General features: G+C 42.4%; 1 protein-coding gene across 8 annotated transcripts in view; it reads right to left on the bottom strand.

The window, feature by feature from the left end:
* Positions 1 to 263: 263 nt before the first annotated feature.
* rgl2 (ral guanine nucleotide dissociation stimulator-like 2) overlaps positions 264 to 15,515 on the bottom strand; it is a 52,017-nt gene continuing 36,765 nt past the window's right edge. For 5 of the 8 annotated variants that reach the window (XM_054780735.1, XM_054780737.1, XM_054780730.1 and 2 more), the window contains 18 exons: positions 14,891 to 14,938; positions 14,538 to 14,624; positions 14,291 to 14,457; positions 14,147 to 14,203; positions 13,871 to 14,067; positions 13,437 to 13,546; positions 13,135 to 13,350; positions 10,575 to 10,678; positions 8,810 to 8,894; positions 7,003 to 7,062; positions 6,833 to 6,919; positions 6,690 to 6,722; positions 5,215 to 5,336; positions 5,049 to 5,135; positions 4,876 to 4,969; positions 4,418 to 4,645; positions 4,232 to 4,346; positions 264 to 2,144 (listed from right to left, as the gene is read on the bottom strand). In XM_054780735.1, coding sequence (XP_054636710.1) covers positions 1,960 to 2,144; positions 4,232 to 4,346; positions 4,418 to 4,645; positions 4,876 to 4,969; positions 5,049 to 5,135; positions 5,215 to 5,336; positions 6,690 to 6,722; positions 6,833 to 6,919; positions 7,003 to 7,062; positions 8,810 to 8,894; positions 10,575 to 10,678; positions 13,135 to 13,350; positions 13,437 to 13,546; positions 13,871 to 14,067; positions 14,147 to 14,203; positions 14,291 to 14,457; positions 14,538 to 14,624; positions 14,891 to 14,938 — 2,082 coding nt within the window. In that variant the 3' untranslated portion in view covers positions 264 to 1,959. The remainder of the gene's footprint in view (positions 2,145 to 4,231; positions 4,347 to 4,417; positions 4,646 to 4,875; positions 4,970 to 5,048; positions 5,136 to 5,214; positions 5,337 to 6,689; positions 6,723 to 6,832; positions 6,920 to 7,002; positions 7,063 to 8,809; positions 8,895 to 10,574; positions 10,679 to 13,134; positions 13,351 to 13,436; positions 13,547 to 13,870; positions 14,068 to 14,146; positions 14,204 to 14,290; positions 14,458 to 14,537; positions 14,625 to 14,890; positions 14,939 to 15,515) is intronic. The other 3 variants (XM_054780733.1, XM_054780732.1, XM_054780734.1) reach the window with 3 other exon arrangements.

Here is a 15,515-nt window from a genome sequence, read left to right as displayed (position 1 = left end):
GAAATATTCTTGAAACTTTTTGATTCTGTTAGTTATTGAAGTAACTTCATTATTCTTACTGTATTGTTCATTGTTGGTTATATTCTATTATATTTATTCACAATTATTTGGTCATTTAAAGAATTATTTAAGAAAAATGTGTTTTTTGGATGACAGAAACATCTCTTGTGGTAAAAAATAAATAAATATAATATTAATGAATAATATGAATAATATTTGGGATGTTCCAGTGTTGGAGTTCAAAGAAGACAACACAGCAGACGTGCGGAGGCAGATTATTTTAATAGGACGCTTGGCGGCATCCAAAATATCTGTACGACATCAGCCAGGAATGATCAAATGTGGTATAAAAGTACATTCATGTCTGCAAAAATAGGTTTTTACGTGATTCATCTATTTACAGGAGAAAAGGCAGCACCTCGTCCAGAAAGGCACTAAAAGCATCAGTAACAACAATTACTTCTATTTGCAGCCACGGTCCTCCCTCTGGCGTCGTGATGCACATGCCTCGGCCAATCAGGAGGCCTCATTAGCAAGTGGCGCACACGAGGAGGTCACCGGACGTGACGACCTGAAGTGAGACGTTGCACTGAAGCGTTTGAGAAGTCGGCACCCTGATGGAGTTGGAGGGAAAACAAAGTGACGTAAAAGTTACATTAGCTTAAATGAGGCTAATGCTGCTTGAGGATTATTCCGGTTGTGTTAGCGAACGCTAGCTAGGGGACGCTCGGCTCGGCTCGGCTAACGTTAGCGTGGCGGTTTAGCCTTGCTCAGTTGGAAAGCTGATGTTAATCGGCTGAGTTCCATCAAAATGATGAGAAATTCTTCATAACGGAGGCGTACGTCAGCGCATCAACGCAAAACAACGCTAACGTCAGCGAGCAACGCTAATGCCAGCTAACGTCGTTGCTGTGATGATGAAAATAATATTCCCATCATACGGGCGCATGAAATGAAATATTCAAATACTTTACGTAAAGTTGAAAATTGAAAGGCGCGGGACATTTAGCGGGTATTTCATGTGTTCTTTCTCGGTGAAATGCGAGATATTTTGGACTCCTTGCTAGCGTAAACAATCTTGAAAAAAAAAAAGTTTCAGCACTTGATGACACCCGTCATCTGCCGTAAAGTCCTGGGGGGGCCTCACTTATAAAACACATCCTCACGTCAGGTTGTGTTTTTATTGGTATTTCCATACTTGGCGTGGAAAACGGCGTCCCATTTAGCTTTAGAAGCAAGACCTCTGGTCTTCCATCCCGCTCATCCCACTTTGATCGAGGCGCACAACAACGGCAACAACAGCATCGCTCTTCCTGGGGGGGTTGTTTGGCATTCCGATCACGTTCATCGACGAAAAGGTCCACTGACTCTTCTTTCAGGGCCTGGTCGCTGATGCATGCCGTTTGCCAGCAAAACTTGGTCTCCAGCGGCAGATTCACGCCATCGCACACCGGGACGGATTTGGCGGAGAACCCTTGGTATCAGGGGACAGTCACTCACCAGACAAATCCAAATAAAACACAAACGAAAAGTAAAGTACAATCAACTGGAATACAGCCTGGGAGATGTGGAGAAAAAGTACTGAAAACCCCCCAAAACAGAGTAATAAATCCAATAATACAGACAGATGAAAAAGCTCAACATAAAAGATGAAATGAAGAGAAATAGAATGAAATCTGGTTGAGACGCGTCGTGGATTTCACTTCACATCCAATAAAATCATAGATAAGGAAATGACAGAAAGAAACTGATCAACTGAAAATCAGATTTGGTAGGAACACATTCAGTCCCGTTCAGGTTTACAAAAACACATCAAAGAAGATGAAATGCGGTCGGAGACGTCACGCCAAAGAAAAGAAAAACCACAGCGAAAAGGAACCCAATCAGACGGAAGGAAAGGACAATTAGATGACGACATTGCTGAGGTTGAAACTAATGAAAGCAAAGAAGCACCTGCGATCAAAAAAGCGTGCGGACCAGCCTCCTCCCCTTGGCTTTGATGCGGGGATACGTGGCGCTCGTCTCTGATTGGCTGATGGACGGCGAGCCCAGGGGCGTGCTTGCGTCTTTCCTCCTCAGTAGGAAGTCCACGCTGGATGATGTCATGGCGTAGAAGACATTTCCTGTGGCGGGGATGACGAGCTCTGTGTGGAACAAACCGTCAAGGTCGCGTTAAGACGTCGTTATTATTTCAAGAGTACATATTTCACCGCTTTTATTCTGTTATTCCGACATTATTATGCAATTATTCCACTAATATTCTGCCATTATTCAGCCAATATTCCAAGATTATTCTGGCATTATTCCCACATTATTCTGCTATTATTCTGGCATTATTTTGCCATTATTCCGCCAATATTCTGTAATTATTTCACCATTATTCAGCCAATATTTCGTGATTATTCCAGCATTTTTATGCCATCATTCCGCTGTTATTCCGTCATTATTATGTGCCATTATTCCGCAATATTCCATGGTTTATTCTACCAATATTCCGCCATTATTTCACTATTATTATGCCATTATTCCGACATTATTCTGCTGTTATTCCGGCATTATTTCACCATTATTCCAGCATCATTATGCCATTATTCCGCCAATATTCTGCCATCATTCCGCCAATATTCCACTATTATTCTGGCATTATTCCCACATTATTCTGCTATTATTCTGGCATTATTTTGCCATTATTCCGCCAATATTCTGTAATTATTTCACCATTATTCAGCCAATATTCCGTGATTATTCCAGCATTTTTATGCCATCATTCCGCTGTTATTCCGTCATTATTATGTGCCATTATTCCGCAATATTCCATGGTTTATTCTACCAATATTCCGCCATTATTTCACTATTATTATGCCATTATTCCGACATTATTCTGCTGTTATTCCGGCATTATTTCACCATTATTCCAGCATCATTATGCCATTATTCCGCCAATATTCTGCCATCATTCCGCCAATATTCCACTATTATTCTGGCATTATTCCCACATTATTCTGCTATTATTCTGGCATTATTTTGCCATTATTCCGCCAATATTCTGTAATTATTTCACCATTATTCAGCCAATATTCCGTGATTATTCCAGCATTTTTATGCCATCATTCCGCTGTTATTCCGTCATTATTATGTGCCATTATTCCGCAATATTCCATGGTTTATTCTACCAATATTCCGCCATTATTTCACTATTATTATGCCATTATTCCGACATTATTCTGCTGTTATTCCGGCATTATTTCACCATTATTCCAGCATCATTATGCCATTATTCCGCCAATATTCCACTATTATTCTGGCATTATTCCCACATTATTCTGCTATTATTCTGGCATTATTTTGCCATTATTCCGCCAATATTCTGTAATTATTTCACCATTATTCAGCCAATATTCCGTGATTATTCCAGCATTTTTATGCCATCATTCCGCTGTTATTCCGTCATTATTATGTGCCATTATTCCGCAATATTCCATGGTTTATTCTACCAATATTCCGCCATTATTTCACTATTATTATGCCATTATTCCGACATTATTCTGCTGTTATTCCGGCATTATTTCACCATTATTCCAGCATCATTATGCCATTATTCCGCCAATATTCCACTATTATTCTGGCATTATTCCCACATTATTCTGCTATTATTCTGGCATTATTTTGCCATTATTCCGCCAATATTCTGTAATTATTTCACCATTATTCAGCCAATATTCCGTGATTATTCCAGCATTTTTATGCCATCATTCCGCTGTTATTCCGTCATTATTATGTGCCATTATTCCGCAATATTCCATGGTTTATTCTACCAATATTCCGCCATTATTTCACTATTATTATGCCATTATTCCGACATTATTCTGCTGTTATTCCGGCATTATTTCACCATTATTCCAGCATCATTATGCCATTATTCCGCCAATATTCCACTATTATTCTGGCATTATTCCCACATTATTCTGCTATTATTCTGGCATTATTTTGCCATTATTCCGCCAATATTCTGTAATTATTTCACCATTATTCAGCCAATATTCCGTGATTATTCCAGCATTTTTATGCCATCATTCCGCTGTTATTCCGTCATTATTATGTGCCATTATTCCGCAATATTCCATGATTATTCCACCAATATTCCGCCATTATTCCATTATAATTATGCCATTATTCTGCTGTTATTCCAGCATTATTTTGTCATTCCTGTCATTGTGGAGAAGATGTTTACCTTTTCCTTCAGGCAGGAGTTGGATCAGCTCATACGTGGACGCTTGTTTGGGGTCCTGATTGTGTTTCTCCAGGGCGGAGCTGACGGCGGCGGGCGTCTTGTCGTTGTTGGTCACCTGAGAGAAGAGCGATGCCGAGGTGAGATGAGAAGATGGCGCACGCTGAGCCTGCGAGACCTGCTGCTCACCAGGATGCTCCTGTACAGGTTCCCGTCCTGCAGGTCCATGCGGATCCTGATGATGCGCATGTCGGGTCCCGAGCCCTGGGCGCCGCTGGGGGGGTTGTTGCCGCAGGACGCGGAGCGGCGGTGAGATTTGGGCGGCGTGCAAGGAGCAAGTTTGGCGGGGGAGGAGGAGTCGGTGATCGGAGGAGACGTGTCGACATCCAAGCAGGACACGGACGGAGATCTCATGTGCTGAAAAAAAAGAAAGTATAAATTCCTGCCTGGAAAAAACTTTATGGGAAAATGGCGACTTTTAAAGCCGCAACAGAGGCAGGAAAGGACAGCTTCCGTGTGAAGTACTTTTCCCTGCGAGCGCAGTGAAGGTACTCTTGCGCACGGGAATTAGCCACCGCTTCCGCTTGCACGCGCTGCTAACTCCAGTGCGCGAGGAGAGGCGAAGACGTGCGCGTGTTTGTTTTCACCTTTGTGAGTTTGGACAGCAGGTTGTTGACGGGGGAGGAGAAGTCAAAGAGGCCGTCGGCGTCGGTCGTCAGGCTGCTCCTGGAAGAACTCAGACTGGAAAACACAAGACGGGGTTTTTTTAACGACGGAAATGCTGGCGTTGGCGGCCAGGAAGCGTGCTAGCGCTGCTTACTCGGGGCACTGGGTGATGATGACGGTGGGGGTGGGGCCTCGAGGGCCCGCCTCGCCGGGCGCTTCAATCTCATTGGACAGCCTGTAACTACAACACGCCCACGCGGTGTGTGGCGTATGGTCACAACACACGCACGCACGCACGTAGAGCGGGGACGTTCCTTTACCTTTGCTCCTCGGTCAGCGTGGGCACGCTGTGGTACCAACGCAGGAAGGCCTCGTCCTTCATGAACACGCAGTTCTTGCAAGATGACTGCAGGAGGCGAATCTGAGCTAAAACCTCAAATTCCTGCAAAAATAACAATGAAAAGTCCCAATCTACATTAGAACCAGCCTCATGTATGTTCTGCATTTGAAATAATTCAATTCAGGGGTGCCCACATTGTGGCCCGGGGGCCATTTGCGGACATGACGGCCCGCGGCTCATTGAACAAATGAAATTAAACACTAAAAAAACAGCAAAAATAGGATAAATAGAGCAAAAAGATACAATGGAAAAAGAAAAGGCTGAAATTAAGTGACTGTTTTTGAATAAAAAGGATTTTTCTGCATTCCATGATTTAATTTGATATATTCCACGGAAAATGTAGAAAAAAGACTTCATTTCCCAGAATGCTTTACTTCATCCAAGTCAATTCTTGCCTAGAAGGAATTTCTCGGAATTGCAATGAGTTTAATTCCACTTCCTCTTCTGCTCAGGATGTTGACCGCAAAATTGGTGAAAAAGGGATGAGAAAAGTTGTATTCAAACAAGTCATTTTTAAAATTTTAATGAAAAAAAATAATTTATTTTAAACGCAAACCATAATTAAGTTTAATAGATTTTTTATGATATAATAAATAAATCAATACAAATAAATTAAAAAAAATTATAATTTTTTTTTCCCACCTTAATCATAATTTGGAGTGCATCACAACACAGCAGCAAGAGAACCAATGTTGTCGTAGCGGTAAGGAGCTCTCACACTGACAGTTGAGCAGCAAGACTTTAAAGCGCACGCAGAGCTAGATAAAGCTGCTGGACGCTGACCACTCAGTATTCTTCAAATGCAGCAACCTTGTGGAGGTGGCTACCGCGGGAGGTTGCCTACAGCCACAGCTGTTAAGGTTTTTTGACCTAATTGGAGATGAATTCCATGCAGATCTAAGAGTAACGTGGCCATAAAACTCCAAACGTGAGAAAAATCGATCATCTCCTCGCTTGGGACGTCAGGAAGGCTTCGCTACACGTGTTAAAATGGATCCCAGAGCTCTGCCGACTATCCATCGGCCAGCTGCAGACATGGCAGCTGTTTTCCATCTTAAAAGAGGATTTTAACAAGGTTGTCTTGACACTTAATCCAGCGTGTTAGCGCTTTTTGAGAGATCCTGACACAAAATCACATTCCAATCCACATTTTTGCCAACATTTTGCCTTTTAAAAGCTGCGCTCTTCAACTTTTGATGAGCAGCCTGTTTCACTTGGATGCTTCTTTGTTGGTCTCACTCCCATTTCTTCTTTTTGCATTTTGCATTACGCTTGTGTTTCCTTTTTTTTCCGCTTAAAGTTTCATTTTTAGAATATGACACTAAAAAAAAGCATGTGAATAAAAAAACAATACTGTTGCGACCAGTGTGTGTCCGTCACGACGGCGCCACTCACCCGTCTCCGCTTGTCGAAGTTGATGTAGTCGTTCTGCAAAACAGGAAGTGTCAGGATGTGTCCCAAAAGGGAACATTAAAAAACCCAAAAACCAAACAACCCTCCAGCAGGAGTGTGGACTCGCCTCAGAAGGACAAACTTACATCCAGCCTGTCTTTGACCGCCGTGTCCAGCATGGTGAGGTCGGTGAGGAAGATGCCCAGGTACGGCACCGTGCCCTGGGCGCCGGACTGGAGGGACAACCAGAGACAGACGACACCTTCGCCTTTCAGCAGGTCGTTCAGTCACGCGTGTTCAGGTGGGCGGCACTCACCCTGACGGGCTGTTTGTTGCTGAGTTGGTTGTCAAGGTTGGCGTACTTGGACGTTCCTTCCTACAAGCACCACACGAGCACACGTCATTCCTTCACGATTTTAAAAAGCCAAACCACTGAAGCCAATGAATAACAGAGGAGGGTGATACTACACATATGGGTATCAATACGATACCAATTACATACACGGCGAGTACCGTTGATACCGATTCTTTCTACTTTTTCAAGGTCATGGAATGATTATGTGATTCATTTGTTGACCTTGATCGTGATCCTAATCGGAATAAACCACAGGACAAACAATTTAGGCAAACAAAAAAGCATCAATTGTATCAACACACTTATTTGAATGGAAGCCCGTTCCTGCCATTGAAGGAAAAAAAAATCCCAATGAGACGTCATAATTATGAGATAAAAGTTTGAAATTATGAGATAAAAAGCCATGATTATGAGAAACCAAAGTCATAATCATGATAAAAAGTCAAAATTATGAGATAAAAAGTCATAATTATGAGGTAAAAAGCCAAAATTATAAGCAAAAAAGTCAAAATTATGAGAAACGAAAGTGATAATCATGATAAAAAGTCAAAAAAATATGAGATAAAAAGTCATAATTCTAGGTAAAAAGCCAAAATTATGAGCAAAAAGTCAAAATTATGAGAAATGAAAGTCATAATCATGATAAAAAGTCAAAATTATGAGATAAAAGTTTGAAATTATGAGATAAAAAGTCATAATTATGAGAAACCAAAGTCATAATCATGATAAAAAGTCAAAATTATGAGATAAAAAGCCAAAATTATGAGATAAAAGACAAAATTATGAGATAAAAAGGCAAAATTATGAGAAACGAAAGTCATAATCATGATAAAAAGTCAAAATTATGAGATAAAAAGCCGATAATAAGTCAACATTCATTTCCTTGAGGAAATCAATAAAGTTCTCTCTCATCTTATGTATTTAATATTGATATTTGGACCCATCCGTCAGCCTTTTGTGTTTAGTGGGGAGGGGGGGGGGGTCCCAAAAGCCTGGTGGCTGTTTTCAGCCTGCAGCTGTTTTTTTATTGTGAAAATAAAATGAATAGATTATGAATGAGATATATTATGAATATTATCCATTAAAATCAATTCCACTATTATATTTACAGTATATATATCAAGAATAATATTAGCTACTACATTCATGTGGTTGCCAGCTACAGTATAGCACAAAGCTAAGATGTGGATGTTTTCTTCAGGTAGTTCATCATTTATTGATTTCTAATGGATTCATTTTAGCATCTTTAATGCACAAAGTGTATCTAAGTGCCCCCCATCCATTCATTTTTCTGTCCCCGCTGTCAATGGATGGTTTTTAGACGATTCTGAGGAAGACAAGGAGGTGACAGGAGGAGGAGGACAAACCCTGAAAGGAGAAGAATGCATGAAAGCCAAGGTTGGGATGAATTCCTCAGAGGAAGTGAGAGAAAAAGGAAGTCGTTTCTCATCTTTTGATGCCTGCAGCACAAACGCTGCACCTCCATTACAGCGCGTCACAACAAGAGAGAGAAATCGTGTCATTTTCTCCCCTGCAACGCTTTCAGGAAGACGGCAAGCGCACACGGTCGACACCTTTGCGGCAAACGAAGGAAAGAAGGAAATGTGTTGACAGAATCGGGCCGAGCGCCTCTCAGCTCGATTGGAACCAGCTCGGGTCCAAAACTATCCACGTCCACACGGCGTCCAAGCAGCGTCTTCGGCCTGCTCGCTACGTTTGTCAAAATATGATTTTGCGCATCTATCGTGTCTAATTGTTACAAACGTACCTCCTTCAGGAGTTCTCTGCTCTGTGAGTAGTTGTCCTTGTCCGAGAAGATCTCTGACAGCTCCTCGTATCTCCTCGTGGCCTCCCTGAATGCAATACAGGTCATTAGAGATTTCTGAAATATATATTTATATTTGAAAAACTATTACTGCTTTTCTACAATTCCACTATTGAGTTTTAAGATACATTTCATATATTTCTATTATTATTATTTCTATGATGCGCTGTATAATATTTTCAACACATTTTCCTATTAAATACTATTAAATAATACATTTACATTTACAAATATTGATGACATGTTTTTATTCCATGTATGTTTCATATTTAACAGATATACAGTACTCAAAACTCTAGATAAAACAAACAATAAAGCTTTTGGAATTAAAATATATCTTCTTTTTCTTCATTCATTTGAAGTGTTCAAGCCAAGACAGCTAAAGATATTGGAGTTTGGATAAAGACTATTTAATTCTTTATAAAAATGCTTAATTGGCATGTACAGATGAATCATTATTATGAAATTAATATATTATATTATTAATTACAGCTTTTAAACTTGCATTATTTTTGCATTTTTAAATATACACTAGGTCCCCAACTTACGAACATCCGACTTGCGAACATTCGGAGATACGAACGCAAGCTGACTGGTTTATATTTTCATGTATTTTGCCTTGTAGTAACTCCATATTTATACTGGACATGCTTGACCAGTAGAGGGCACTGTGACACTGCTAATGCAGCCTTAGCGCTAATGGGACCAACAGAGGAAGAGTTAGACTGGGGAGATACAGTGTAAAGCTAAATGGAAAGCTAAATGATACAACCCGGACAGAGCATGTGATTAAAGTTTATGAAGAGTTAATAGGCCTGCTTAATTCTACACCACCCACAGAACACTACCTCTTTTAGAAGAGTCTAACCACCACCACCATTTGTCCTTTTTTTCAATAACTCCTCCCCCTCCTCCTCCACGACGACGCATGCTCGACCACTCCTCTTCAAAGGTAAATAACATTTATCATTACGTATTATTATATCACTTTTATTATTGTTTTTTTATTAATTATCCTGGTTTAATATTACTACTGCATCCAAACTCATATTTCCATACATACACATATACTGTATATGTATACACGTACATGTAGTACCTATATCATTGCTAATATTACCTTTTGTTGGACTTACAAACAAATCGACTTGCGAACGGTCGCCTGGAACCAATTGTGTTCGTTGGTTGGGAATTTAGTGTATTACATTTCTATTATGCAGTGTATATTTTTGAAAAGACATATCTGTATTTATTATTTATATCAATTGTATATATCTTATTACTATATTTATGTACTATGCTTTTTTTTTTTTTTACCAATATTGTATTTTATATTTTCATTTGCAACAATTCCATGTACGTTTCATACTTCATACGATAAAAAGATATTGGAATTTGGATGAAGTGTATTTAATTCTTTATAAAAGTGCAGCTCTTTAAATTGTATACACGTTCTCGTAATAATCAGAATTGAAAATAAATACTGACCACAATAAACCCTAATAATAATAACAATAATATGATGCCATATATTACAATGTTAGGCACATGTTGCTCCATGAAGCAAGCCAATCATTAGAATCAGGTGTCGGTATGATGCAGGGCGGATGCAGAGCTGATCCTGCACGTCAGATCGCGTGACGAGTCGGAGAGACAGACACCAGCAGGGGTCGCTGTCGCGTCTACACGAGCAGAAGCTCCGGCTCACCTGTCGGTGTCCTGCCAGGTCCTCCTCAGGCGGTGGATGGGGTTGCTCTGCAGGGCCGACACGATGGCGTACAGCGAGGAGAAGTTCTTCCTGGCTCGACACGCCTTAGGAAAACACACACATTGTGATTGCAAGCGGCGGTGTGTGTGCGTGTACGTGTGTGGGTGCATCACGTTACAGCGCGAGCTATTTAATAATTCACTGAAGCACACTTCAGGCTTGAAGCGATGAGGCTGCACGTTGCAGCAAAGCACTAAAAGAATAGTAAAGAAGGCGGGAAGTAAACTAGAGTTTGCCGTGAATGGACTACAGCAAAAACAAAAATCCAGAATATTTTTCAAAGCTGCTACGCTAACTTCATTTATGCTTAACGGCAAAATGAATCGATTTTTGACTCATTGTCATGAGAGAGCAAACAGAGTCTGCTGACAGGACAACTCCTTGGTTTTCATTGGAAAGCCGATCGTGCAAAAACCCAATCAATTATTCCACATAGGAAATCATGCAAACCCAAATTCCTTTGTTCCAGACACCCAAACACATTTGACAGAGAATTATTATGGTTTTACATGTGGAAGATAATGTGAAATACATAAGCAATAGGAATGAAACGGATTATTGAACATTTAACATCACTTTTACCTTTATTCAAGATGGCAAATAGCGGGGGCGGAGCACAAAACAGCATAAAGACGACTCGGACACCAACTTTGTGCTTTGCTACAATTTCTTTCTTGAATCCAATAGCCTTCCTCACCGTCTTTATCAAAGTGCTAGCACTCGCAACTTTCTTTGGCCCCATGGCTGGTTATTTTGCAGCCGTACTCAATAAAAAGAAAAAGCAGACTTGTGATGCAACTGTGTTAGGAAGCAAAGAACTACAGTCAACCGCTGATGACATCGTAGACGGGTGACGCAGCTGGTGAGACTTGAGAGTAGGCCTGTCACAATCGATTAATCCGTTCATCGAACGATAAAAAAAAAAGTGAACCCTCCTCTCAGACATTACGTAGAGGCGGGGCTGCTAGTGAGTGGATGCACAGAGTGCTAGCAGCAAGTTAGCCTCGTGAGCCGGCATACGCTAACATGAATGAAGGCACAGAAGTGATGGTTCCCGAGGCGAACGTCGCAGCTCCAGCGTGGGAACATTTCGGTTTTGAACAGGACGAACAAGGTGAGCGCATGAACACCGACGAACCGCTACGTCGCATTTGTTCGGAAGTAGCGACGAGGAGTAAGGGCGATACGACCAAGGCCCGCTGAGGCGTTTGGTCGGCAAAGTAAACACAAACAATCAGCGCAAAATGGTGCGCGCTCACAGACAGCGTCGCTTGCTACATTGCAAACAAAATGCAACCTTTCACTACGGTCGAAAAGCCAACATTTGGGGAAATGCTACAAATGTTTGACATGTACAACAAGTCACAAACAGCAAGTCCTGAACTGTATAACCGAGTGAAAGAAGACGTGTTGAAGGACATCACAAACATTGCATTTTATTCCGCCACCACAGATATGTGGTCCTGCTCAAATATGACCCCCTACATTAGTTTTACAATAGACTACAGAACTTTGTGTTTTTTATTGGAGTCTATTTTTTAATGTTTTTGGTTATGATTGGGATATTTGAAGTGCAATTTTTGCTCAAAGACACATACTTTTTTTTTGTTTAATGTATTATTTTTGTTTAATTTATTTAAGAGACTGAGAGTCAATTACATTTTTTAAAATTTGTTTCATTTATTAAGTTTGTTTATTTATTTGACATTCCAATTACAATCTTAAATACTCTTGAGAAATGAAAGTTTATTGCTTTTTATACGATGTACTCTCATTATCCATCCATCCATTTTCTATGCCGCTTCTCCTCATTAGTGTCGCGGGGTATGCTGGAGCCTATCCCAGCTGACTTCGGGCGACAGGAGGGGTACACCCTGGACTGGTCTCCAGCCAATCGCAGTACTCTCATTATTATGCCATGAAATTAATGGAAAAAATGGTCTCAGAAAATGTTGTCACAAATATCGATTATCGCCAATAATTTGTAGGCCAGTTATCGTAAAATGCGTTATCGTGACAGGCCTGCTTGAGAGCATCCTAACATGCATGTTTCGTGATAAAGACTCATGCGGTGTATTCATACTGTGACACACCACTGAGTCACCAACGCTTGGGATTCTTTGTTCGGCCAATCAATTCCAAGGAACGATACGTGAGCAAATGGACTATTTCATTCGTTTTCTATGTCGCTTAATCGTCACTAGGGTCGCAGGGGTATGCTGGAGCCTATCCCGGCTGATTTTGGGTGGGATTAACCGAACATGGGAGGAGTACCTGGAGAAAACCCACCAACGCAGGGGGAGAACATGCAAACTCCACAAAGATTTGAATCTCCTGACTGTGTGGCCAACATGCTAACCACTCACCACTATTGTATTTTTGACAAAAATATTTTTTAAAAATCCAATAAAAACCAAGTTCCCACCTTATATTATATGAGGGAGTGCTCACTATACCGTACATTGAAGACTAAAAGGTACGAAAGTGAAAGCGGAAGCACCTCGGCGACGCTGATCCACTTCTCCAGCAGCCGAGCTCGCTGCTGACTGCGCAGCCTGGTGGGCCACAGGCAGGACGCCAGGACGGCGTTAGCCAGCCGGTTGAACTGGCGCACGGTGGCCCGCACGGACCAACACGCGCCCTCCCGGCCTTTCTTGTCCCGCTGAGACCACAGCGAGCCCAGGCAGTGGTACGGCACCAGGCGCACAAACAGCTCCTGTCAAGTCGAGAGGCGGCCGTTAGCAGGACTCACGCTCGCACCCAACGATGGACGCCCTCGTTGCGGCCACGGCGTGAGCTCACCGTCTCGATGCGGGTGAGCTGCTCGGCGACGGCAGCCGAGGCGAAGCCCAGGATTGTGGTGGCTTCAAACTTGGAGGCGTCGGGGCTTGGGCTGCGGCAGATCTTCACGTCTGCAAGGTTGACAAGCCACATCTTTACCGTCTTTTACAGGACTGGGAAGCAGAATTGCTAACAAATGGAAACAAGAGCTCAGAACGTTCAGCGGTGGATCCTCCCGTTTCATTGAGACAAAAAAAAGATATAATAATATAATAATTGATGAGTAATGTTCACTAATGTCTGCATACTGTGGAGTACATGTTGTGTTTGTGACTGGGATGATGTAAATGCAAATGTTAGGTAATAATGTTCCTGGTTGCCATGGAAACCACACACAAGGCATTCCCCTCATGGCCTCGTCTATTCATCCCGCAGCGTGGTTCATAAATGCAGACCTTTATAGGCGTTGGGCAGCAGGGCTTTCTCGCTCAGCTGCTCGGCTATCCCGAGGAAGCGAGCGCGGAGGTCGGCTGCAGACGACGAGTCCCGGGGGAGGAGGGGCGCCAGCCGCAGGAGGCGCGAGGGCTCCCTCAAACCCTTGAAGTCTTCGGGGTACTCTGACAGCCACGCGCTGAACACGGTGCACACTGCTCTGCGGGGGGTTGGGAGAAGGAACGCCGTCAGCCACCCACGTACCCACAGGACACAATATTAGGGACACCCGTCCTCACTTGTTGAAAGATTTTCTTGCGTGGCTCCTGGAGCTGTCGCCGGGTGGGTGCTCCAACCTGAAGACGGACGTCGCACTTTCAAAGCAAACAGCGAGGACAAACGGGGGACGTGCGCATGTGCAGCCGTCTCCATGGAAACGCTACCTGTCAGTCAGGATGTCCAGCACTCGCTCTGTGGAGGTGAAGGAGCGATAGGTGGCCAGGAAGATGGTGATGAAGGACGTGTCTCCCAGCGTAAAGCAGTGGAGGAGGTGGAGCACCAGCCTCTCTTCCGTGCCCGCTTTCACGCACTGGCAACGAGACACGGACGACTGGCGGGGGAGGAGGCAAGAGCGCAAGACAAAGGTGAAGGGGGAGCGGGTGCTTCTAACGCCACACTGTCACGTCTTACCGTGGGACTGGAGGGGGAGCCGTGGTGCGTTTGTTTGACCACCACTGTGTAGATGACTCCATCCTCCTCTTCCTCCACCACTGTGGACTGGACACACACACGCACACACACGCACACACACACACACACACACACACACACACACACACACACGCACACACACACGAGACATCTCAGCGAAGTGGGCAACATGCATTCATACTTTAGGGTACAAAAAGCCTTTAAGAAGCATCCAATCCACTTGTTGACAGCTGATTGACACACGGAGCGCATATAAAAGGCATTCAAGTCTAAGGGAAGGTCCTGACACGCGTTCCCTCCTGCTGCTGATGCAAAGTGGCGGCCGGCCTCACCAGATCCAGAGGACAGTACCAGGTCGTCTTCATGGGGGACGACTCCACCTGCGGAAACACAATGGAAAAAGATTCCAGTGCAATGCAAGAATATCATACAGCTGTTAACGTCCGTACGGCAGGGGCGTCCCAAGTGTGGCCCAAGGCACATTCCAAAAATATAACAAGAAAACTAAAAAATACCTAAAAAACAACAGCAGCAAAAATGTAAAAATCATCAGTAATTTTACAAAAATAAAGTGAAAATACCAAGAGAGAAAGAAATAGTTGTAATTCCACAGGAATAATGTGGTAATATTACGCAGACAAATGGCGACATTTTAAGAGCATAACGTTGAAATAGGAAATAAAACGGACCTTCATGAGTTGTACTGTTATGACGAACAAGCAAAACTAAATAAAGATGCAGTTTTTGGAAAATGAGGCTGCGGAAAAAGTTATAACGTTACAAGAATAAAGTCAAAATATTAAGGGAATAAAGTTAGAATGTTATGCAAACAACATTTACCAGAAGAAAGTTGAAACTAAATGTTTTCAAATTTGACAAGATTGAACTCGTAATATAGTAGTAATATTTTAGTAGCATAATAATAAAATCAATCATTTCTTTAAAGTAATTCTATTA

The sequence above is a fragment of the Dunckerocampus dactyliophorus genome, chromosome 7 (assembly GCF_027744805.1).
Source record: "Dunckerocampus dactyliophorus isolate RoL2022-P2 chromosome 7, RoL_Ddac_1.1, whole genome shotgun sequence".
Lineage (NCBI taxonomy): Eukaryota > Metazoa > Chordata > Actinopteri > Syngnathiformes > Syngnathidae > Dunckerocampus > Dunckerocampus dactyliophorus.
The sequence above is the reverse complement of the archived record's forward strand: the minus strand, read 5'-3'. Positions and strand labels throughout refer to the sequence as shown.